Below are 26,416 nucleotides of genomic sequence, written 5' to 3' on the forward strand. Positions count from 1 at the left end.
CAAGCGAAGTCACCCTTCCCGGAGTCGCCTGTAATGACAACAGAAGATTTATGTAACTTTAGAGTTGACAATGAGGACATTGAACTTGTCAACGATTATCAATATCAAAAATGGAGACAATAGTCAAGAAATCAGAAGGCTAGGACTGGGGAGGGCAGCTATGAGAGAACTAGAAAAGGTCTTCAGATGCAAGGATGTATCACTGAACACCAAAGTCAGGCTCATTCACACCATGGTATTCCTGATCTCGATGCATGGATGTGAAAGTTGGACAGTGAAAAATGCGGATAAGAGAAAAATCAACTCATTTGAAATGTACTGTTGGAGGAGAGTTTTGCCGATACCATGAACTGTGAAAAAGACAAATAATTGGGTGTTAGAACAAATTAAACCAGAACTATCACTAGAAGCTAAAATGATGAAACTGATGTTATCATACTTTGGACACATCATGACAAGACATGATTCATTAGAAAAGACAATAATGCTGGAAAAAACAGAAGGGAGTAGAAAAAGAGGAAGACCAAACAAGAGATGGATTGATTCCATAAAGGACGCCACAGACCTGAACTTGCAAGAACTGTATAGGGTGGTTCACGACAAATGCTGTTGGAAGTCACTGATTTATAGGATCGCCATAAGTCATAATCGACTTGAAGGCACATAACAACAACACAAATTCTAGTTGCACACTCATAATAGTTTCTATTCACTGTAGCACCCCGGGATCTCACTGATCCATTATTTGATCATTGATGAGGGTGCTGATCTCGTGTGTATTACTAGGCGGGTGAGCTGGGAGGAATTGATCTGACCCAGCTGTGCCAGCCTGGATACATTGTGCAGCATCAACACAGGCTGCAGGATGGGGGGGGGGGGAAAGAGTTGCTGTGATTCATAGGATGTCCGTCTCCATCACCACGAAAGCCCTTTGTCTTGGTGCTGCCTACAAGGGCCTGAACCTGGTGTCAGATCAAGGAGACAGTAAACTAGAGATGCTGCTGGTGTACTGTCCACCCCATTGGTCAGCAGCTTTTTTAACTGAGCTGCTGAAGGTGGTTTCAGGTATTGTGCTGGGGGAATGATTGTTCTGAGTGATTTTAACATATGTGCTGAGGCAGCCTCTAGTGTTCCAGAATGGGATTTAATGGCCTCCATGATGACCATGGGACTGTCTGAAGTTGTCATTGGTCTGACACACAGGGCAGGGCATACCCCCAACCTTGTCTTTGCCTCAGATGGAGGAAGGGATGGTCTAGAAATAGAGCTGATGGTAGATATCACCCAGTTGTCATGGTTGCTCTACTTCTTGGTGAAGTTTGGACTTACAGGTTTGATCTCCCTTGTAGGGATGGTGGACCAATTTAGATTATCCACCCTGAAAACTAATGGAATCCAATCAAGTTCCTGAATGTCCTAAGTTTTTTCCAGTGGCTAGAGCAACAGTGGCCTGTTGAAGCTCTTGTTACTTTGTGGAATAGATGCACCAGGAACGCACCAGGATTTTGACATGGTTGCCCCCGAACACCCTCTCCAGCACTGTGGAGCCCACTCTGCCCCTTGGTATAACAGTGACCTAAATGCAATGAAACTGGCTAGATGAGCGCAAACGGATAAAAACATCCTGCAAACCCGACCAAACACATGTGAGAGCACATAATGATAATGATGATAAATTTATTACAGTCACAGACCAAGTACAATAAAATATTAAGAACAATAACAAAAGGTGAGAGCACATAATTGTGCCCACTGTGTGGCGGTGAAGAAGGCCCATTTGTCTGAAAGATAATTTCAACCCATATATATCCAACTGATCACTGGGCTCTGCAGGAGAGCATGTTATCAGAAGGCCCATTCTGCATGATGTAAGGAACCAGGCCTTTTGTGTGGCAGCACCCATCTGGAACTTCCTCCTGTTGCATATCAGATATATGCTTTCTATAGTCTTTTTGGGGGCTGTTGAAGACTTTCCTCTTTCAACAAAATTGAGTGTTGGAGTTGCTTTTTAAGATGTTTTTAAAGCTTTTTTAAAAAATATGTTTTTAAATGTTTTTAAAGATGTTTTGTTTTTAATATATTTTAAAGTCTGTTTTTATGATGTTTAAGGTGTTTTTAGTGTCTCCTGGGGTGTTAAGGGGCAGCTAAAGATCACCCCCACACTGAGTGGCTCAGGGGTTACGTGCCCTGCCACCTGTGCAGCTTTGGGCAAGCTGCATAGTCCCAAGGAGCCCAGTTGCCCCCCAGCTGGCAGTTGCGGACAAGGAAGGGGCTGGCTTGTGCACCTGTGGCAAGCTGAGCAGGCTCTAGCCAGCTGGGGAGGACTAGCTGCAGAGGGAGGCAATGGTAAACCCCCTCTGAATACCACTTATCATGAACACCCTATTCATAGAGTCGCCATAAGTTGGGATTGATTTGAAGGCAGTCCATTTCCATATTTTTAGTGCTTTTGTTTGCTGCCCTTGGCTTCTACTAGGAGGAAGGGCAGGATATAAATCTAATAAGTTAATCCACTAATAGGCAAAAAACCTTTGCGGTTTAAGAATGTACCTATAGCCAACAGATATTTCTATCAAACTTTAAAAAGCAGGGAAATTGGGCAGCTATAGTGAATGCATCAGGGGAGCAGGAGACCTGACCTGCTCTCTGAGATATTGGACTGCCCTACAAGTTTGTTAAAATGCAAACACAATTTGGATTGGTCTTTCACAGTCCAATCCACTTCCTGTGTAGCTTGGAAGAATTTGGTAACATGTGCCTCTGAGCATATGGTGAGTGGTGGCAACCAGACAATGGCTGCAGATTGCTCTCTAACATAATCTTACCCTTTTCACTTTTTAGACCCAACACCGATTTTCTGGAAGGCATGAAAGCAAAGCAATTTCACTGAAATTCTGTTAAGAAAAGGAAAGGAAAAAGAACATGTCAAAATTAGGGCAGCTAAATGTAGGTAGTTTTATCTTGGTAAATGCAGGAAGGAACAGAGCAGAAAGAAGCAATAGGATTAAGGGTGGTGTGGAAACCAAGGCCAAACATTGACTGTGAGAACTTCAGCCAATGAAACATGGCAAAATGTACTGATTAGAAGCAATTCTGTTTTTTTACCCACCCATTTTAGCTAAAGACTCTGGGGAAGGAGGTTAGCAGTGTCAGATCTTGGCACAAGCAGACTTTAAGTTGGAGCCAAGGTTGAGCTCCACAATCTGCTCTCCAGGCCAGGACTCAGCCCTGGAATAAATAAGATGTGGAATGATGCAGAAAACATTTCTGAGCATATGCAAATATGCAATTTTCTCACTACTGAATAACAATAGTTATAAATCTGCGATTAGTGACATAACAGATGTGGAGATACACCAGTATCTTCAAAGCAAATTTAGGCTGCAATCCTATGCGTGCTTATTTGTGAGCAAACCCCACTTCTGAGTAAATATGCATAGGAGAGAAAGAGCACTGATCTCTCCCTCTCTCCCTATCAGCTTCTTGGAATGAATTGGTTGGTACCAATAACATCTTCCCATCCATGTCAGATAGCAGCTTCAGGGGGGCATTTTTATTAGGACCACAGCATGGAAGCAGCCCTGTAGCTGGGGTGAGGGGAGGAAGGGGGCACTCCCCCCCTAGAGCTGTGCCGTGCCCTCCATGATTTTTTCTCTCAGCTGTAGCAAAGGAGGAACATCTAAGGGGCTGCCGGACCAAGCAAGTTTTCCTGTGAGAGCTGCGAACACTTGAGTATATGCCATAGGAAGAGGAATTTCATCCAAGGACATTTTTATCCTAGAACATTCTTGTAGGAGAGATGACGCCTGATAAATGTGCCATCCAGCTGCTGCTACTATTTATGCCGGGTCGATTCGACTTGGGAGACTCCAACGAGTGACCTATACCACTGCAGACTTCGGCTTCATCAGCTGTGACTTAGCAGTTTCTGCCAAGCAAGTGTTATCTCTTCCAACTGTAACAGTGGAAGGATTGGCAGGCAAAAGCGAGACTGTGGGGCAGTCTACTTAGGGGGTGGCTGTGGGGGATGGGGTTGTTTTTGATGGTTTTAAGAGGGGTAGCCTGCCTGAGTTGCAGTCGCCAGTGCAGGGGGTATGTGCCAAGTGGAGGGGAATAGTGGGGAACAGGAGAGGGGCCAATATATAATGAGGCTGGGAGGCAGATGCTGGGGGGTGCTAGGGGCAGGCCACGTCAGGTAAGAGGAACGAGGGAGAGATACGTAATAACTGTCCCTTGCTCCGGGCCTGTCCAGAGCCGAAAGATAGCTGGGGGATGCATGGCTTCATACTCCGGCCTTCGATTGCTGCTGTGCAATGCCAGGTTGGTAGCCCAAAAAACCTCTCTCATCCATGACATGATAGTGGATGACGGCGCGGACCTGGCATGCATTACAGAGACCTGGCTGGATGAGGCCTTGGCTCCACTTCTGGAGGCCATGTGTCCGGCGGGGTATCTGTATACGCAGCAGCTGCGGGCCGGTGGTCAGGGAGGGGGAGTGGCAGTCATTTACTGAGGGTCCCTGATTCTGGCCAGACCCCCTCTCCGGGAGACCAAGATTATCAACTGCATGTACTGGTGGCTGGGCCTGAAGGGCAGTCTAGGGATTCTGCTCGTGTACCGTCCATCCCGCTGCACGATGGACTCCCTAGCTGAGGTGCTGGAGGTGGTCTCTGATGTACGTGTGCAGTCCCCAAATCCGGTGGTGCTGGGAGACTTCAATGTGCATTCGGAGGCCACCCTTACAGGGGCACCTTGGGACTTCTTGGAAGCCATGTCTTCATGGGAGCTGCCCTTTATTCCGACCGGGCCCACCCATGTAGCGGGTCATGCACTCGACCTTGTCTACATCTCGGGAGAGGAAGGGAATGATCTGAAAGTGGGGGGTACATCCATCACCCTCTTGTCACGGTCAGATCATTACTTAGTAAGAGTGGACCTCTCAATGCCACAACCCTCCACGGGGGTAGAGGACCCATTAGGATGGTCCACCCCAGGAGTCTGATGAATCCAGGTGAACTCATGAATGCGCTTGCGGATTCTCTGGGGCATGCACACGGGCACTCGGATGAGACTCTTGTGAAGAGGTGGAACACTGCAATCACCGAGGCAATAGACCGGGTGGCTCCGAACCCCCTCTCCCCCTGAATAGAGCTCAGACGGTGCCATGGTACACTCCACGGCTGTGAACTCTGAGGCGGGGGGGTGAGACAGCTAGAGCGTCGGTGGCAGAAATCTCGCTCTGAGGATGATCGAATACAGGTTAAAGCAGTGGCAGCAGCCTACCATGTGGTGATGGGGGCAGGAAAAAAGGGTTTTTATGTTGCCTCCATTGCATCTGTGGAGTGCTGTCCAAGGAGTTGTTCCAAGTGGTCCAGAGCCTGGTCGGTCCAGTTGCCTCAGATCTGATGGAACAGTCTAAGACCTCCTGTGATAGATTGGCAAGGCACTTCACGGATAAAATCGATCGTCTACAGAGTGCTATTCCGTGCGCTGTGGATACAGTAAGTGAGCCAGAGTCAGCCAGGGCATCTTGGCAAGTTGGGATCAGTTCCAGCTTCTTCCATCCGAGGACGTGGACAAGCTGCTTTCCACCTTAAAGCCTACCACCTGCTTACTTGACCCTTGCCCGTCATGGCTCATTGTAAGCTGTAAAGATAGACTGAGCGAGGGGATCAAGGCGGTGGTAAATACATCCCTGGAAGAGGGAACAATGCCATTAGCCCTCAAGAAGGCAATAATAAAACCAATTCTAAAGAAGCCCTCCTTGGATCCCCAAGAGTTGAACGACTTTTGCCCATTTCTGGGCAAGGTGGTGGAGCGGGTGGTGGCAAAGCAGTTGCAAGCGCACTTGGAGGAAGCAGATTATCTTGATCCATTTCAATCTGGCTTCAAGCCTGGACATGGGACTGAAACGGCCTTGGTCACCTTGGTGGATGATATGAGGAGGGCGTTGGATAGGGGCAAATGCACCTTCCTCGTCCTCCTGGATCTCTCAGTGGCTTTTGATACCGTTGACCATGGTATTCTGGACCGTCTAGAGAGGCTGGGTTTAGGGGGCACTGTAATCCAGTGGTTCCGTTCCTTCCTCTCTGATAGGTACCAGAGGGTGGCACTGGGGGATGAGGTTTCGGACCCATGGCCTCTCACTTGTGGGGTACCACAGGGTTCCATCCTCTCCCCGATGCTGTTTAACATCTATATAAAGCTGCTGGGAGCTATCATCAGGAGATGTGGGCTGCAATGTCATCAGTATGTGAATGACACACAGCTCTATCTCTTGTTCAAGTCTTCACCAAGGTTGGCTGTGGAAACCCTGTCCAAGTGCATGGAATCAGTGAGTGGCTGGATGGGAAGGAATAAGCTGAAGCTGAATCCTGACAAAACCGAGGTACTGTTCGTGGAAGACAAGAGAAGGTTGGGGGATGTTAACTTGGTGCTTAATGGGGTACAATTACCCCTGAAAGACCAAGTCCGCAGTCTGGGGGTCATTCTTGACTCCCAGCTGTCCATGGAGGCTCAGGTCTTGGCTGTGAGCTGGGCAGCGTTGTAACAACTCCATTTGATACAAAGGCTGCGCCCCTACCTTCCAAACCATCTGCTCCCATTGGTGTTACATGCCCTGGTCTCATCTCGCCTAGACTACTGTAATGTGCTGTACGTGGGGTTACCCTTAAAAACGGTCCGTAAGCTGCAACTGGTACAAAATGCAGCGGCTCGCCTGATTAAGGGTTACACATTACTCCAGTTCTGAAGGAGTTGCACTGGTTACCAGTTGCTTTCCGGGCCCAATTCAAGGTGTTGTTTTTGACCTTTAAAACCCTGCACGGTTTCGGCCCAGTCTATCTGAAGGAGCGCCTCCAGCATCATCAATGTTGCCGCCCAACAAGATCAGCCTCAAAAGACCTCCTCTCCGTCCCACCAGTTAAATCAACTAGACTGGTGAGAACTAGGGAGAGGGCTTTTTCAATCGTGGCACCCGCTCTATGGAATTCCCTCCCAAATGACATCCGCCATGCTCCCTCCATAATGAGTTTCAGCCGGACCTTGAAAACCTGGCTCTTCAGGCAGGCCTTTGGGGTGGGTTAGGTTTTAGTGTTATTGTTGGAATTTTAAGGTTTTAATGTGAATTGTATGTTTTATGTTGTGTGTCACCCAGAGCGGCTGGAGAACCAGCCAGATGGGTGACTAATAAATAAATAAATAAATAAATGATTTTAGTTTTGAAAAACTTGTCTTTTTAATTTTTGATATGACAGACAACGACAACTTCCATTTAAAGAGTGACAGCTTGTTTTAAGAACAGGAGCAATTTAAGAAAAGGGCCCTGTGAAACATTCAGTGAATAAGGCTGGGCAAATGCATGACAAAAGCTACTCATTAGCTGCCGGGCCAAGTTCAAACTGCTGGTTTTGGACTATGAAGCCCTATGCAGCTTGGGACTGGGATACCTGCTGTGAGCAGGGGGTTGGACTCGATGGCCTACAAGGCCCCTTCCAACTTTATGATTCTATGATTCTATGCTATGATTCTATGCTATGATTCTATGATTCTATGATTGTCTTACCCTTATATACTCAGTTGATCATTGCTCTCTGCAGGTGAGGGCATCCTGCAGATACCATCTTATCAGGAGATCCATTCTGCACAACATAAGAAGCAGACATTTAGTGTTGTAGCACCTAACCTTTGGAATTCCCTCCCCTTAAATATTAGTTGTTATCTTTTCAGCACCTACTCAAGACCTTCCTCTTTCAACAAGCTTTTAAGTAGAGACCTTATCCTAGTCTGTGTCTGTTTTGGAATTGCTTTTAAAGACATTTTTAAAGATTTTTTTTTTAAGAAAAGATATTTTATTTTTATGATGTTTTAAAGATGTTTGCTTTTGAGATATTTTAAGATGTCTTTAATGTTTGTCCCTTGTTTTCCACCCTGGGCTCCTTCTGGGAGGAAGGCTAGGATAGAAATTTATTTATTTATTTATTTATTTAATCTGGAAGGGCTCCCAAAAGTCTGCTCACTCAAGACTTTTCCTGACTGAGGGTGGATTTTTCATGATCATAATTACTTAAGTGATCCTGAAAAAAACAGCCCATAGGGTAACATGACTTTTGTAGAGTTAGACTCCACACTTTGGTCTTTCCTTTCCTTTGCTTTTCAGCTGCAGTTATGTTCTGTACCCAGCCAGCAACAAAGAAGCATGTTTCTTTGCCTGCAATAAGAAGTAAGAGTTTATTTATTCTGCATATTATGATGGGTGGACCAGGATTTGTTGCTTATAGCTAAAGGGTGAAACAAAAAGATAACTTAAAATGATCTAAACAAATATCTACACTAGGTTATCCATTATTCTTTTAAATCACTCACTATTTTCACAATCATAGCGGCTATTTTTTATTCTTTTTCCTGAGTACTTTATGGCAAAGGATGAAAATAACCCTAGGGGAATAGAAACACTGCTGTGCACACTACAGCTGGTTGGCCACCTAGGCTGTAACTCAGGCATAATTTCTGATTTTCCCAATGTCCTGCTCAGCATGAGGGCTTTTTAGGGTTTCTGGGCAGGAAAATCAACCTAGTAACTAGTAAAAAAAATCCAATTGCTTTCAACAATTACCTAGTCCTTTATAAAGCAACCAGTTTAAAAGTTTGCTTTGATCGCCCAACACGAAGGAAAATCTAAAAGTCAGGAACAATACTAGAAGGAAGGACCCTCAAGGAGGAGCCAACACCTTTTGGTATCCCCTTGTTCACTGTATCCTTAATATCCTTTTTTCTTATGAAACAAAAACATATACCGGTCATTTAATTCCTGGTGTTCATACTAAATTTTCTGTTAACTTGTCCTTTACATAGCTTATTGTGTAAGTTAGCACACTGTGCATGGAGGAGAAGGAAGGGGGAAAGTCACTGCCTTTTCCTTCCCCTAGCTTGGCCCTCACATCCTCTCCACCGGTGAGTGGGGTGGGGGATTGACTGGCACTATGTGTGTCCCCCCCCAAATGCCCCACCTAGAAATGGAAGGCTAGCAACAGGGCTGCATGGAGGGAGGATTCACCCCCTCCTAATGGGCTGTGATCCTGATCCCTCCTCTGCTGTTGCAATTAAAAACAAACAAACAAACAGACATGTTACATTTTGACATCAGCCTGTTGGCACCAGCTGATATATTGTATCTGTAAAACATTATTAAATGACAGCAGTAACATTGAATCATGGTTGTCTGAAACACTCTTCATTAAAAGGAGCTAATTCCAGATTTCACCCATTAAAATATGAAATCCCAATATTTGGCCTCCAGATACAAGAATCTCACATTTGAAAAGGTTAATCTGATTAAATCTGATTTTACAAGCTCATATCCACCTTGGATTTACAGCATGTCTGCATGGGGCCTTCCTCAGGAACCAAATGCGGCTCTTTAATGCTTCCCACCCTCTCAGTCTGCATGCCTGCAGCTCTTCTCAGCTTTCTTCCTCAGAGCAGAGAACTATGTTTGGACAGAGCTTACAAAAGCACCACAGACCCTGAAAATATAACTTTCCCATGTTTTTAAAAACTCTTCTGTAGGTTGTTTTAATAACTGCTTTGCCCTCACTTAAGCATGACTCTGATGCCTGGCACTTGATGTCGTACACAAACATCCCAAAATAAAAATGCTACAAGATATCCCAGAAACTCCTTGGGAGCTTTAAAAAGAGATTTGTGCTTGGGGAGCAGATGTCTTTTCTTCAATGAAGACAAATGGTGCAGCTAGGCTGAAAAGGGGAAACTGTCAGAAGATAATGAGATTTCTTACATAGATGCAAGAAACATTCCTGTCAATGTAGCGCCTGCAAAACTTTGTCAGAAGTCCAGTTCTTGATTGGAAGATTTTATTCTTTTTCTTGTTTTAATTGCTGGAAGTTGGAATAGTTAAACTATCTGTTCGGGCAACATTCTGAAATGTTTAAGTCCTGAACAGCTGATAAAAGTGGTCTGCTTGCAGCAAGTTCTATAAATTAAGTTGTCCCTGCCTGTCTTTCCAAGTCTTGGTCAGAGAAGAAACTTAATACTGTATTTTATGTGGTTCCCCTCCCTTCCCCCACCCCATTTTGGGAAGAGTGAGGGACTTGGAAATGAGTCCTGATGGTAACGTTAGTGATAATAAATAAGAGCAATTGGAAAAAGGGCACGCATGGATGAGACTTCTCTGTAAGTGAACACAGTTAACAAGCAGCTGTAGAGAAAAAAATCAGACTTCTTTCAGAGGGCTTTCAGAGAAATCCATCCTGATGGAAGGGGAGGCAGCAGGGAGTTCTATGCCAGCCAGCAAGAGAGCAGCCAGCAAACCGATGCGGATTGCCCTTGGCGTGTTTGTGAGCAGCACGGCTGTGCTTGGCACTGCACTTTTCCTGGGTAAGTTTCAAAAACTTTGCACTAGCATAAAATGCAAGTTTTGCAAGGCTCTTCTTAAAGCCTGGAGTGGCATTGCCATTTGTATTTGGTTCAGTAACTACGCGAACCCCGTTTTTATGTCTCTAATTGCCCCCGCCCCCATTGGAATGATGAATGAGCTTTTTGTTGATCGAGGTCTTGGCTCCATGTGAATGGCTTACATAAGAGGGTTGAAAGGTCCTGACGTTACTACCCTACTCTTCTAGGGTTCTGCCAAAGCTGCAGATTAAGTGAACTGTTTTCATCTTTACTATTTGGAGAGGTACTGGAAGGACAATTTATTTATTTATTTAGAACCCACCAATTGACTAGCAAGTATCCAAGGTAAAGCATGTTAAAAAGCAATGTAACATTATAAATGTATTCATTTAACCCCCCCCCTGATAAATTCTAAATTACTATCAACATTAAACAGAACAGCAGGAATGGGAAAAAGGAGTAATTGGCTCAATCCAAAACAGGGCTATTGTGATTTGGCATCTAAAAGTCAGTAAGTCAGGATGTCTCCAAATATCCAATGATTGCCATATAGCTTCTAAATAAGAGTGACTAATATCTTCTGCGCCTCAAAGACTGAGTTTCTTGCGTATGCTTTTGGGGCCCTTTTTAGGTATTTCTTCCATTTGATTTTCAATATAATGATGGATGGCAAAGGCTGCAATCTTAAACCTACTTTCCTGGGAATAAGCCCCAATGAATTCAATGGATCTTCTAAATAGACATGCACAGGACTGCAGAGTAAACATTCTACAGATGGTTTGGGCAGTGAATATACACACAGTTAAAAGATTGCTAAATGAATTGTGGAGTCTTTAATGAGATGAGGAAAAAATCTATCAGATGCTTTCATTAAAGCTGAAGCAGCTGAAATTATTGTGCCCAATAATTCATCACTATTGTGCCCAATTTGTACTGAAATATTACATGGAATTCATTGCCAATATCAATTTATTAAATGATATCTCCAAAATATCATGATCCAAGGGGTTGCATATAATAAGGTAACATGATCACATCACGCCGGTGTTATTTCATCTACATTGGCTTCCAGTTGTTTTCCGGGCCCAATTCAAGGTGTTGGTCTTAACCTTTAAATCCCTATACGGTCTCGGCCCCGTTTACCTGAAGGAGCACCTCCAGTACCACCAACTAAGCCGCCCGACCAGATCAGCCACACAGGGCCTTCTCTCCATCCCACCAACGAAAACAGCTAGGTTGGTGGGGACTAGAGAGAGGGCATTCTCAGTGGCAGCCCCCACTCTCTGGAACTCCCTCCCGTTCGATCTTCGCCATGCCCCTTCCCTGGATACATTTCGCCGAGCCTTAAAAACATGGCTCTTTGGACAGGCCTTTGGGGTCCCCGGGGTGGGCTAATTTCTTTATATTGTTTTAAAATTGTCTATTGATGGCCCTGTACTGCCGCTTTTTAAAATGGTTATTGTTGACTGCACTCTATTTTATTATGTATCTATATTGTATTGTTGAATTTTAATGTTGTACGTCGCCTAGAGTGGTTTCGGCCAGATAGGCAACACAAAAATTAAATTTATTATTATTATTATTATTATGGTGTTCATGTCTCCAGATATAGACAGGTTTAAAATAATTTCTCCTCTCTTGGAATACCTGGAACTGTAGTACTATGATGGGAGGGGAAAGGATCTGTAGCAGAGAATTTTTAGTACCTTCACTGGGATTTCCATGGTCCTTGGGGAAAGTAATGCCAGTGAAATTAGCATAAACCTGATATAAGTTTGTAGTGTGGAAATGCCATGGTATGCTACCTAGCTGGTAGAGATGTTCATTTGCAAAATACTACTTGTTTGCCTTAGGAAATTATATTGTTCTTGTATATATTGTACAAAATTGAAGAACTGAAAGAGACCCACAGTGCTAACCTATGTACTTACTCAGAAGTCCTGCTGAATTCAGTGGGGCTTACTCCCATGTAAATGTGCGCAGGACTGTCACTTTAACCAGTGATCTAGCAAGCCACTTAACAGAAAATAATTGTCTTTACTGAGCACCTTTAACAGTTTATTCCAACCTCTATAGATTATTGCCATTCCTCTATAGATTCCTATTCCACACAGAGGATATCAAAATTAAAACTGAATTATGCAAAAGAAGTACAGTTACAAATATTTGTTTTGCATACTTTTAATCTGCTTTCCAGAGTTTGATTATTATATTCCCGCCCCCCAAAGTCTGAGGGATGAAGACAAAATAATGCCCTGTGGTATAGAGTTAGTCTCTGGGATCATAGAAACAGGAGACAGACCAGCTACCTGTTGTAAACTTGCCCCCTCCCACTATGCAGACCCATTTTAATCTCTGATGTTTTTCAGTCACTGTAAAAGGTTTCTCTAGAATATTCTTTAAATAACATTAAAATGGAGATTCTCAGACTGATTCCTGGATGTGCTCAGTATACAATCCCAACTTCTGTTCAACTTTCATGGCTCACTACTGCAAACATGTACAAACAAGTTACTTCACATGTGTGATAATTATTTAAAAGGGAATTATTTTCATGCCTGCATCTCTCATGAGCGTAATGGTTTGTAGGGCTGAGCCATCTCTTAGATAACACAAAAATCCCTGTTTCAGTAACTTGTTTAAAATTAACTTCTTTAAAAACAACTGTAGAATAAAGGTTATAATGAGATGAATATGGGACAAACTATATGTTGTATGCATTTTAATAAAGAAAAAAACTTTTAAAAAAATGAGATGTAGTCTTGGGAGGTTGCACTTTTGAGTGATGGAGGAAGGGCCTTAACAGAGCTATGCCTGATCCAGCACTTTGGAGTGGCCCTGATCTGGGGACAACCTGACTGCATCTGGGCCCTGAACTGAATCAAGAGCCTTGGACAATGTTTAATTGGGGTTTTAAACCCTAACTACATATGTGGTGGTGGGCAGCATGCCTGCATCTCCTTCTTCCCACTGCCTGATCTCCCCTTTTGACAGCCCCAGATCCCTGAGTGGATCTGATCTGACCTGGAGCAACCTGGGGACGGGTTGCCTCAGCTTGATGTGGTAGTGTCCTACATTAACCCGAATCAGCCCAATTCAGTTCGGGATCCAGGATTCAGCCAGAGTGCTTGCACAGCCCTTATGCTTAACCCTTTCCCCATTGGATGTTTTCCCACTCAAATGCCCACTGCAAGCATCTTTTCTCCCTGCAGCAGTCCAAATGCATATTTACTCTTGCAAGCAGTCTTCTGGAATTGGTTCAACACCTTCTTTGCTCTCTCTTCTCCTCAACATTGTAGTATCCTAAGGTTGCTTTTAATTTTAAAAATCTGTTGTGCTTTGTTATTGTTTTTAATCCAGCTCATCCCCCCCCCAAGCTCAGGACAGATTATTTTTTTAAAAAACTAGGTTGTAAAATGTTTGAATTTATGCCATTTTTTTTTTAAAAAAAAATTGCCATAAAGATCTTTGTTTATCCTTGGCAATTACATCCTTGGCAGAAAAGAAGGACCTTTCAGAATTTACAGAAGTTAGATGAGTTCATTCTCAGAAACCACTCCCTAGGTCATGAAATTTAGCAGTTACATCACATGTATACAATGTACAGCCACATGGAGCCGAAACGTGTAGAGCAATAGGACAAAGTGTGCATTGTGTTATGGGGATGCAAGACTAATCTCTGTTCCCTGTGTGGCAAATTATATTCACTGGGTTGAATCCAGACTTCGTTATGCTTAGAGGAGATCCATTCTTAAGCTGTTTGTAGCTAATTTGTCCCATTGATTTCACTGGGGTCTGTTGCAAGCACAAATATCTGGATCTGACACGTAATGTTTACATAGTAAAGAAAGAAAGAAATTTTAGTGCTCTACTTATTCTGGACTAAACCGCAAGTATGACTACCTTCATAATTTGTGAAGGAAATAGTACATTAGCACATTTGAACTAAAATGTTTCCATGCATACTACTTTTTTCTTAATCTGACTTCTGCTTCAGTTCTCAAACTGCTTGCTCCAAAGTAGGGATGGAAAGATCTGTCAATTTCAGTTCTCTCCATTTCTAATTTTCCAGTCTTAAATTCAGTTTTCTGCATTTCTGCAGCAATTTGCAATTTTTTAAAATAAAAAATCCTCATGAAAATTCTTCAGTATTTTAATATGAATTTATCCTAGTAAATACATTAGTAATGTATTTGTAATATAATGTACTTTTGTACATTTTCACAAATATATCCATTTTTATGCACACTTTCCCCAAATATATGCATTTTTGTAAACATTGTTTGGAGAACTGCACACAAAATTCAGATAAGTGCGAATTTTGAAGGATGTCTGTATTTCGGTTCTCATATTGCTTCAGAAACAGAGAATTTGATAGATTCACCTTTAAATGTGAAATGAATCAAATTTCTCCCCCATCCATATGTCAGAGTAACCTTATTGAGATCATTACTCCTCCACAATAAGCAATTAGGACATCACATTTTCCATCTTGGAGCAATATTGATTTATCTACCAATATGATGAGAACCGCAGGAAACAACTCGATCCCTCTGCATCCTTTCTTTCATCCTCTCCTAGCCTGACCTACAACCCCCACGAATGTTGTCTGTGAATGGCTTTAAAAATTACACTGCTGCTTCCTTTTCTTCCTGGTTTCTGAATCATTCTGCTCTCTTTGTATCATCCTTTTCCTGAGAGAAAGATGAGACAATGGCAGGTAAACATAAGCACCACTCTCTGTGACATGCTGGCTAGTAATTTGATTCAGGACTGATTCCCATATTACATTGGTGGTGTAGTTGCAGATGAGGAGATACACAGTGTGAGTGCAGCTAACTGTGCTGTTTGGCACCCATGCCGTTTGGCTTCTTTCTGGCATTCAGACAAGCTGCCAAATGTCTAAGCATTGTTGAATACTCTGTTGTATGATTCACTACTGCATGGGCTCCTACCGGGAGGAAAGGCGGTATATAAATCTAATAAATAATTAAAATACATAAGAAGGTTGTTTTAGTATAAAATTCAAAAAGCTATGATCAGGGATACCTTCATTAGGGCCAACCTACCATGGATTTGATTTTTTTCTTATGGACTAGCATGGTTTCCTTTTCTACCCCCTTCTGACAACAGAGCTTTCATGTTGGTTTGACCAGGGCTTCAGAGGAATGGGAGGCTTTGGAGAGGTAGGGTCTGAAACTGGATCTCCTTCTCCAGCATTGAAGGTTTGTCTCCAACATCAGAGAGGTAGATCCAATCTTACCTTCTGGCCCCTAGGTAGGACACCCTCCCAGGGACCCTAGAATTGCACCCTGAAGCAAAGAAACACATTTATCCAACCACAAATGTTAATCCATGTTGTCTTTTCCTTTTGCAGTTAGCCAAGGTCTTATAAAATTTAATCCCAAACAACAGTATTGCTTGACTTCTGAATGCATTGAAGCTGGTAAGTGGCATATTTTCTTTTTTGTATTATACTTAAAGCACATTGGTATGGAGAAACATGAAATGCTTATGTGTTCAGTGGTCCAGTAACCTTGATATACTTTAATGTGCTTTGAAAACTAACATCTAAGTAAGCATAAGACAATAGTCCTGCCTGTGAAGTCAGGGCTGTTGCTTTGTGGGCAATGGTGTGGTGAAGTGCTACAAGACTCCAGACCAAACCAGATGAGATGTGGGAGATCTATGATAGAATCTTCTGGTGTCTTTTTCTTTGGTTCAAAGCAGTTGAGGGGAGCCAGTTTGGATTGGGGCATAGCTCTGGGGTTGAGTGAGGGTTAAAGAACATAGGAAGCTGCCTTATACTGAGACTATTGATAGTGGGTGGCAGCATCTCTCCAGGTTTTCAGACACAGGTCTTTTCCAGCCCTACCTGGCTAGAGTTGATGGATTTTGAACCTGGGACCTTCTGCATGCAAAACTGATGCTCTCACACTTAACTATGGTCTTTCTCCCATGCCATTTCCCTTGCTTGAATCTCCCATTGAAGTTGCTGTTCACCATTGAGGAGGCAAAAGACAAATATGATATGGGTACTTGTTTTATCCTCTAAGGATAATAGGAGCTTCATGGTGTCTGTGTGTGGGAAGAGTGTAATTCACGTTGTGGAAATAACAAATAACGCAGAGGTATTGAGGTATTCCCTCTTCTTGGAGCCTCTGGTGTCATGGCACAAGGTGGTGGCAGGAGCATCAACCACTTAGGGACACCCCCACTGCCAACTTGGCATGCATGCATATGCATAGCACATGCATGCACACTAATGTGCTAAGGCAAAAAGTAGGTGAGGCAGGTGGGCTTATTTAAGTCCATGCCACCTGTGGTTAAGGTGTTGGACTATGACCTGGGAGACCAGGGTTTGAATCCCCACATAGCCATGAAGCTCACTGGATGACCTTGGGCCAGTCACTGCCTCTCAGCCTTATGAAAACCCTTTTCATAGGGTCGCCATAAGTCGGAATCGACTTGAAGGCAGTACATGTACATGTACATGTGCCACCTGTATTGAGGGGGGCACCTGGGAGCTGCCATGAAACAGGGAGTGGGCTCCACCTTCCCACCCTAAGAAGGAGCCCCAAGAGCCCTTGGTCAGGGCCCAACCTGGCCACATGCTGGCTCCAGGCTTGCTAATAGACATTGGAGATCTTCCATGACGTGTCTAATTTAATTCAGGATCTCTGCCTCAGGTTGCCTACTTGTGAGGAGCTTGACTGGCTGCTCACTCTTTTGGGCAATTGACCTGTGTTTTGTAGAAATAAGATATGAATATACAGACCAGGGCACTGCCTTTAAAACTTCCTTCTGGCAGAAAGGAATACTGAGGAAAAGTTTGGATAGAATCTTGGAACTCTTTTCATTCAGATGTAGAAGAAGAAACCGAGTCCATATTTTTACAACTTCCTTTTGTACAACTGTTTGTATCGTTTCTTACAAAAGGGCCTGGATGTGATGAGGCCACCTAAGAAGAGAGTATAGAGACAAAATAGCAGGGAAACAAGAACAGGACCCTAAGAGATCCCAAAAGAGAAGGGGGAAAGCAGGGAGAAGCATCCCCCCCAGTGGGATACATTGAATGAGCAACCTGACAGAACGAAAACAACCTAAGAAAGCAGCAGCTCATGAAGTATGGGCCAAGTCCATAACTCTAGAACCCTAAGACATGGAGTGAGTCAAAGCATATCAAGAGCTGCAGAGAGATCAAGGAAGATGAGAGAGGAGAAACTTTGGGAGTTGGCAGTAAGAAGACATCTGAGATTTTAGCATGGTCAGTTTCAGCGGAGTGCAGAATACAAACTGGAGGAAGTCACCTGTGGAGCTACAAGCAAGGTCATTGTTAGGAGCAACCCAGGCCTGCAAGCCTCAGTCTTTTGTGTCAGGCCCAGATCTCCCTTCCCCCATTTCTTCCAAACTTTTTTTTTTTAACTTTGCTTACAGCAAGTGGGCTGCTCACACTACGAACTATAGTGCTGGTGAGACCTCAGGCACCATCTTCTTAGTTTGCTCAGAGGCAATCTCAGAGCTTGGAAAAGTTCCTTTTTTGAACTACAACTCCCATCAGCCCAATCCAGTGGCCATGCTGGCTGGGGCTGATGGGAGTTGTAGTCTTAAAAAGTAACTTTTCCAAGCTCTGGGCAATCTACACATTTATGCAAATTTGTGTCATGGCCCTGTGCCCTGAGCTTATTTAAGTGCTCCACCCACCCCAATTGGAAGAAACAAAGTCACCAGTGGGAGTGAATAGCTCTGGGAGTTTGTAGGCAAAGGAAAGGAGTGAGATTGGTCAATAGATGGTGATGATGGGTCAGAGAGGGTTTTTTTCCCCAAATGAGGGAGGTGGGGGTGAGTAGGGAAGGAGCCAGAGGAATCAAATAGGTAGATGACATACTGGGAGGGTGGGAGAAATCAAAGTGGGAAGAAGGTAATGAGGAGGGAAATTGCGCAGTTTTTTGAACAATAATGTTTAGCACCCAGGGCCAGTTCTAAAGGGCGGCCAGGTGGGGCACTGGCCCAAGGGCCCCTGCAGCTACAGGGGCCCCTGAGGGTCCCCTCTGCTCTCCTTCCGTGATCCGCAGCAGCAGCCATGGATCACAGGAGAGGAGGAGCTTCCGAGCCACCCGCCACCTCCCCGCTTCACCTATCTTTCTCTCTGCTGTCTTTTGTGGCTGCACGCAGTGTGTGCGCAGGTTTGCCATCAATCAAGATGGCGGCCGACGATTCCCTAAGGGGCTGAAGCCTCTGCCGCCATCTTGGTTGATGGCAGCAATGCACACGCTGCATGCCATCAACCAGGCAGAGGCTTCAGCCCCTTAGGAAAACCTCAGCCGCCGTCTTGATTGATGGCAACCCTGCGTGCACACTGCGCACACCCACAAAAAACAGCAGAGAGAAAGGTAGGTGAAGCGAGGGGATGGTGGGCGACTCAGAAGCTCCTATCCTGCAATCCGTGGCTGCTGCCGTGGATCGCGGAAGGGGAGCGGAGGGGCCTGGGGCAGGCTGGTGCCCAAGGGCCCCAACATGCCTGGGGCCAGCCCTGATAACACCTTTGTAATCCCAAAAATATTTCACAATAAAATTATCTTTCCAGCTGCTGCCATCAGAAGCAAACTTAATATATCTGTGGATCCCTGTGATAATTTTTTTCGGTTTGCCTGTGAAGGATGGATAGAGAATAATCCAATTCCTGAAGATGCATCAAATTATGGAATCTATCCTTGGCTGAGGCACAATGTCGACCTCAAGCTGAAAGGTAGGTGGCCCTTGCTGAAAGCTTCCTGCATAATGTTGTTGCCCATTGGTGTGCATGGCACTTTACTGAGTACGAGAGAAGAGTGCCACACTCTTTTCTCACTGGATTCCTATTGATATGACTGTAATGAGATGAAAATAAGAGAACACCAGAGCTGATTATTCTATAAAACAGAAAAACACCTGAACAAGACTAGGCATTTCCATGAACACACAAACACCGTTTCCATGGATAGGAGGTAGAGACACACTTGCAAGCCCCACTTCCAATGTCCCCATGGGTATTTTCCCATATGCTCAGTCCCTGACCCTGCTCAATGGAAGGTTTACAGGGGGCTTTTATATTCACTTGAATGCAAGCAGAACACCTTGCATGATCTAGGACAGCCTTTCCCAACCAGTGTGCCTCCAGATGTTGTTGGACCACAACTCCCATCAGCTTCAGCCAGCATTGCCAATGGTCAGGAAAGATGGGAATTGTGGTCCAACAACATCTGGAGGCACACTGGTTGGGAAAGGCTGATCTAGGACCATGCGCTATCAGGGTACCTGATCATGTGAAGGAGTCTAGTCTAGTCACATTCAAACAAACACAAGAAGCCCTCTGGAAACCTTCCTTGTACAACATTGAGAAGATCAGGGACTGAGGTGGGGATGCAGTGTGTTTGAGGACACTGGGGGAGCATGCCCTTGCCCACACTTTGAGCATTTCAGGACAGAATACCAGAGCACATGTATTTCATTCTTTTTTCTGTATGGCAAAAATGCCATAAGGAATGGCTATTGGGCTGTCAATCTTCATTTTCTTTTCTTTTCTTTTCGTTATAAAAGTATTTATATACCACCCTCTCACCAAATATCAGGACAGTGTACAGAAAACACAAGCCACTTTAAAAGTGGAAAGAACAATAATTAAAATGACTGGCTAATCAACAAAATTTTAAACATAGGCCTGCTTGCATAAAAAGTCTTCCAGAGATGCCTGAAAGTCAATAGCAAGGATGTCTGCTGAAAGAGTGTTCTACAGTATGGGATCAGCAACAGTAAATGACTGGCTGGGGCCAGTTGGGCCTCTGTAACATGGAGAATAACTAACAGGGCTTCTCTGGATGATCTCAGTGATTGACCTGGGACATAAGGGCTTAGGCAGTCCTATAAAGTATCCTGGATCCAAGTTGTTCAGGGCTTTATATATCAACACAAGAGCCTTGAACTGGTCCAGTATGTTTTACTTTCAAAATCTTTTAACTATTCTTCACTGGTTCTCTGAAACTTATGTTTACATTACAAAATTACAATATAAAGAAATTAAATAGAATGTCACTTTTAATTTGCCCCCATGCTCAAAATGCCTCTGGGCATATGAGCACAAGAGCCATTTCCTTGTTTCTGATGTTCACTGCTCATGATTATGTAGCTAAAATGGTCCCACCCCATGAGAGGGAGATATCAGCAAACTCGACGGACTGTGAGATTTGCAGAAATAAAATAAAGAAAGGAGAGGGGAACTCCAAAAGGATCCCAGTCAGGCCATGCAATGCTGGTGGGAAAGGGAGAATTGAGCAGGAGGAGGGTGGGACTGGAGTACTGTAGAAGAAAGAAGAATGGCTGGCTGACCATGACAATGAAGAGGAGCTCTCCGCATGGCAACATTTTATTGCAGGTGCCATTAGTAATACATCATTACTATTTGAACGTTTTCTTAAAAAAGACTGTCCTTAAAAAGGTAGTCTTGCACTATGTCTTGACCATCTTTTTTAAATTTGTGGGTTCAACATTAGAGAAAGAGACTGTAGCAAAAGAGCTGCATGTTCTTCAGTAGCCAACTTTAGTGGTCTTTAAAGGGAAAGTACACGTAACGCATAGCACTGCAGTTCAACCTGGAAGTTAAAAAAGCATGGAGAACTGATATGAGATGAAAAGCCACAACTTCCATGGCAATGTCCGATGGAAAAGATACTTATTTTTTCAGCCCAGAAGTAGCTTCAGATGAAGTTACTCAGTTAGCCTGCCTGGCTAGCAACACAGGCTTGGTTCAGACATTCAGGTGTTTGGTACTATTGCATGGTAAGGACTGGAAGGAGAAATTGGACTGAGCCAGCCGTTAACAATGTACCGGATAGTCACAGGTGACCAGAAATTCCATGAAGGCTAGTGAATGAGCTGGCAGAGGAAAGATGGATTCAGTCAGCTTGGTTTCTGTGCTGTTTATGGGGAAGGAAGTAGGTCCTTCTGTTCCGTCCTTGTTTGGATCTACCAATTTATGTATTTTTACTAGTCTGGAAAGAGGCTGTGCTTCCATACTGGCTATGGAGGTGTTAGCCAGTATAAAATGGCAGCTTTGTTGCTTTTGTGGACTTATTTACAAGGCTGGCCTGTGCTGCACCACAGTGGTGCACATGTCCAGGACTATGTGAATGATGTCTTATGCGAGTGGGGTAATTGCAGCATAGTTTTCTGCACCCTCTCCACCCTCCAGCTTTACAAAGAAGAAAAAAAGACATGAAATTATTTATTTAATTTATGAAAATCATTTGAATACCACCTTTCATTTCAAAGAAACATCAAGGCTGTTTGCAACACAATAATACAAAGAGCATATAACAAACTATATAAATAAAAACACCAATGAAATGTTAGTTAGTGTATCTAGAAATGCCAGGTAATGATTGGCATTAACAGGAAAAGTGCAGATAAAGTGATATGTTTTTAATTGTTGGCAGAAGCACCCACCAGTTGGTCCCCACCTGATCTTCACAGGGATGTCATTCGACAAGGTTGACATCACCATGGAGAAAGCCCTTCTCCTTACCACTGTAAAGTGTAACATCAACAAACGAAGAGAATACAACCTATTTCAGGGTACAGCTATACTTGATTTTAAAAACCACCACGGGTACACTCTTTCTTATTAGCAGTTCTACACATGTACAGACATGCTCAGTTTAATATGTGAACAACTCTGTGGACATCTGCAGGCCATGGTACAATTTGCAAGGCATCCTCTGACTGGTCTGGTCTATAAAAAATTAAATATGCAAAAATTAACTATTCTGAGAAAATTATCCAATTTAACTGAGTGGTGTAACTATACCAGTAAGTTGTTTCAAGAACTGTGTGCTGTGTACCCTTTTATACTTTTCCTTCTTCTTGTTTATTTGAAATTTGAGTGTTTTTGTTTCCTTAGCAGACGGGTCAAATCAAGGTGCTTAGGTGCTCAATTATTTGTCACAGAGAGAACTGTTTTCGGGAATGTCTGTGTGTTTGGAGAAAAAAATAGCCTGGGGTGGAAATGTGTAGGAGGCAAGATATTTCCATCTGGATGTTCTTTTCTTTATGTTGCAAAACCTTCTCAGTGGGCTGCCAGACAGATCCACTCCGGGGGGGGAAAAATACTCTTATTTTTAAGCAGCAATGTCAGGCTTTTAGCGTATGCATGAAATTCAGCTTGCCTTGACCTCTCCATCTGGAGAAAATATAAACAAATAGGTCGTCTTCACAGCAATAAGGTGGAGCAAGCCGCATATGAAGCATTTTTTACCCAAGGGCCCCCTAAAATCTGGAACAGGCACCAAAACTAGACATGGTGGGGCGGCCTCCAATATTGCTACTCTAGCACAATGGTAGAGCATGTGCTTTGCATGCAGAAGGTTCCAGGTTCACTCCTCTAGTTAAAGAGAATCTCAGGTAATGGGTGATGAGGAAAGTCTGCTGGACTGGGCAGTAACTGGGCTACATGGACAAGGAGTCTGACCTGGCACAAGGCAACTTCCTCTTACTTTTTTTGTTATGGTGTTTTATGGTTTTAAATGTATTATTGATCATATCGTGTGCATTTATATGTTGGAAGGTGTCATAGACATGCTAGAAATATTTGGGCTGAGCAATACAACTGAGTTGGGAGAAGGAGGAGTTAGGATGGGCCAGCTGCCAAATCCAAAACCTGGTGGGCTTGTGCTGGCAGGGCAGAAGGTGGTGGTGGTGAGCCATGAATTTCCTGTTTTCCCTTCCTTCCATCAGCAATTTTTGTAAAGATCGATTTCCCCGACCTATGGCTCCCAATGGAAAGGGAAATACATGTATGCCAGCCCCAGGGCCAGTGTAGTTTTTCACTTGATTCAGGGGTGTGACAGGGAGATGAGATGCCTTTGGATCAAGTGGATCCAAAGCTGACCCCAATAAGCTGCCAACAAGCATCTTTTGCCCTTGTCCTGCTGCCGTACTGTTGTTCTGATAGTGGAGATGGGACAGCTGCAAAGGTTTCCAAGCTGCAACAAGGAGGCCTCCATGAGTGGACATTGTGCTCTGTCCCATGGCCCCTGGGATACCCTCCCAGGGACCATAGGATCGCACCCTAAATGAATGAATTAAATAAGGAAATAAATAGATAGCCCACACTGGCCATTTTTGCAAAATGATGATATAGGCTACAGTCCTAAGCACAAAGTTCTGTTGCTATCTGTGGGACTTATTTCCACGTAACATCCTCATAACATGTAAGGATTGGCGCATGAGTGTTCTGAATAGCACTGTGGCCATGAAGATATAGATGTGAATTTGCAGCTCTTGTAGCAATATGTTTTGACAGCAGTTCTTGAGACTAAATGGGGTTTGTTGATATTGTCTAACCAAACAACAGCATATTTCAGCATGCATGTGGGCTTCTGATGAAGGATTGGAGATCTGTGGCAAACAAAAGTTTCTCTTTCACCTTTAGTCTCAAGATCAGTTCATACATCATCAAGAAATTAAGGGAGGGGGAAAGACATTTGCTTCACCTTTCTCCACAAGTCCTGGAGCTCAAATCTCACTTGACAGATTATAGTAGAAGAGATTTTAAAATGCAGGGCACGTCATCCCCAGATTCTCTGTAACTTATGAACCTGCCCCTCAGGAATGCAATAAGTGGAGCATTCCAACACCCAACATATTTGGACAGCTTCTGTGGAGCCCTGTACAACACAGCCCTGCAAATGTTACAACTGTTGGCATGTGTTTTCATCAGTTGCCTTATTGTGAAATCTTTCTTGCATGAAAGAAAACCACCCATCTTGTAAATGGAAACACAATTTGGCATTAAAGTCATTTTTAAAAGTTGTTTATAATTCTTTGGAAAGACAGATATAAAAAAGTGAAATTTGGCAATACAAGAAGCAAGGACTGCCAAGGTTTTTCCATGTATGCTTGTTCTGCAGCTGTGGTCAAATGTTCATGACACGTTTAACCTTGGCTGATCAGCCTAATCCTATTTCTAAATGAGGCTGCAATCCTATGCATATTTACTTGGAAGTAAGCCCAACTGAACAGAATGATACGTACTTTTGAGTAAACATGCATTAGATGAAGTGTGAGAAAGTCCTGTAACAAGCTACATTTATTCCTGACTTATTCTGCACTTGGGCACTGAGCTTATTATTCCTGCTTGTTACATAGAACTATGTTGTGTCAAAATTGTGTGCAGCCTGGAGAGGAAAAAAAGCAAATAGAAGACTGCTGTCTTTGTGGTGTGTGTACATTTTGCTCATGGAGCTAGGAACTGCTGAAAATGATAGGATTCCTGTTCAGAGGTATCATGTAGTTGCATTTTTAAAATGTGTACTCTTACGTCATTCTTCCTTTCATTCTATTTATTGGTCCCAGTTGTCTGGGCAATGTACAAAATGAAACAGATTAAAAATGGTAATTCTGATAAAACAAGCAGGGCCGGTTGTAAAGGGCAGCCAGGTGGGGCACTGCCCTGACTGCCCCTGGAGCTACAGGGGGCCCCTCTGTTCCCCTTCTGTGATTGCGCCCCCCCCACACCCCCCACCTACTTGTCTGCTGTCTTTTACCATTGCCCTCAACGAAGATGGTGGCCGCGGTTTCCCTAAGGTGCTGAAGCCCCTGCCGCCATCTTAGTTGCTGGCAGAGATGCACGTGCGTAGCACATATGCGTGCCATCAACAAAGATGGTGGCGGAGGCGTCATCCCCATAGGGAAACCACGGCCACCATCTTCGTTAAGGGCAATGGTAAACGACAGCAGACAGGCAGGTGGGGGGGCCGCATGCGCGCGCACACACACACACACCGGGCCCCAGGGCAAGCTGATGTCCAAGGGCCCTGGCATTCCTGGAGCCAGCCCTGAAAACAAGGATCAATAAAGTGGCAAATATAATTACTAATCCAAAGCAGGGGTCTAGAGAGAAGAAGAACACTGCAACCGTCAATTAATACTGAAAATCAAAGGGCTATGCACAGAGCTTTGTGCAAATGTCAGCGATCAGCTCATTATCGATGCCTGCAAAGCCCTGTATTTTGCAAGCCCCAGTGATCAGTGGATCTTCAAAACTTGTGAAGTGCTGTGCACAGATTTTGCAAGCAACAAGGACCAGCTGATCATCGGTGCATGCAAAGCCCTGCAATTTGCAAGCACCAAGGATATAGGCCAATTGTGGGGGCTTGTAAAGTGCTGTGCTTGGGACTGTGCAAGCACCAAGTGCTGTGCAAGCAGCAAGGATCAGCTGAACAACAATATGCCTTTGCCCACAGAGTTTGATTTCAAACTGTGTGGACAAAAGTAGGCCACCTGATGTCATGTGATGTCAGCTGATTGATCAGTGGTTGCCCCCTACCTGTCAAACTTGGCTCATGGGGGGGGAGATAAGGATCTGGCCCACTGGCTGGATCCAGTTCCCCACCCCAACATAAGATAAGAGGAAAATTCACCTTCTTATTATCCAGGGGTGGGGTATCTCCAGATGCTTCAGGATTACAACAACCATCATCTGTGACCATTGGCAATGCTAGCTAGGGCAGGTGGGAGTTGGTGTCCAACAATATTATTATTATTATTATTATTATTATTATTATAGTAGCAGTATTAATAAACTACCAACTCATTCAAAAATATCATGGTAGGTACAATAAGATCATTAAAGCATCATAAAATTGTAAAACCATAAAATACAGATCACTGAATCAAATTAATTTTCTAAATATGCTTAGCAAAACAGAAGTGTTTTCAGCAGGCAGCAAAATATTAGATTTGTGTCTGTCTGATTTCAATGAGAACAGTGATTTTAGTTTGAATTTCACCTAATGTACATCTAACATACACGTTTTGTATGCAATTTTGTTTAATATACACATTTATGCAAACCAGTTTCCCCCAGCATAGTGCATTTGTGTATTATTTTCACTAGTTTGTTCATTTTTGTACACTTGTTGGAGAACTGCATAGCTAAATTTGAAGAAGTGCAAATTTCAAAAGATGG

At 43.7% G+C, this 26,416-nt stretch overlaps 1 protein-coding gene across 4 annotated transcripts in view; it reads left to right on the forward strand.

Annotated features, from left to right (window-relative positions):
* The window catches only part of PHEX (phosphate regulating endopeptidase X-linked), a 161,750-nt gene that overhangs the window by 11,827 nt on the left and 123,507 nt on the right, over positions 1–26,416 (forward strand). For 2 of the 4 annotated variants that reach the window (XM_061627297.1, XM_061627300.1), the window contains exons 1-3: positions 9,742–10,395; positions 15,791–15,859; positions 19,001–19,162. In XM_061627297.1, coding sequence (XP_061483281.1) covers positions 10,272–10,395; positions 15,791–15,859; positions 19,001–19,162 — 355 coding nt within the window. In that variant the 5' untranslated portion in view covers positions 9,742–10,271. Of the gene's footprint in view, positions 1–8,158; positions 8,222–9,741; positions 10,396–15,790; positions 15,860–19,000; positions 19,163–26,416 lie in introns of those variants that run through there. The other 2 variants (XM_061627298.1, XM_061627299.1) reach the window with 2 other exon arrangements.

Source organism: Rhineura floridana, chromosome 5, assembly GCF_030035675.1.
Source record: "Rhineura floridana isolate rRhiFlo1 chromosome 5, rRhiFlo1.hap2, whole genome shotgun sequence".
Lineage (NCBI taxonomy): Eukaryota > Metazoa > Chordata > Lepidosauria > Squamata > Rhineuridae > Rhineura > Rhineura floridana.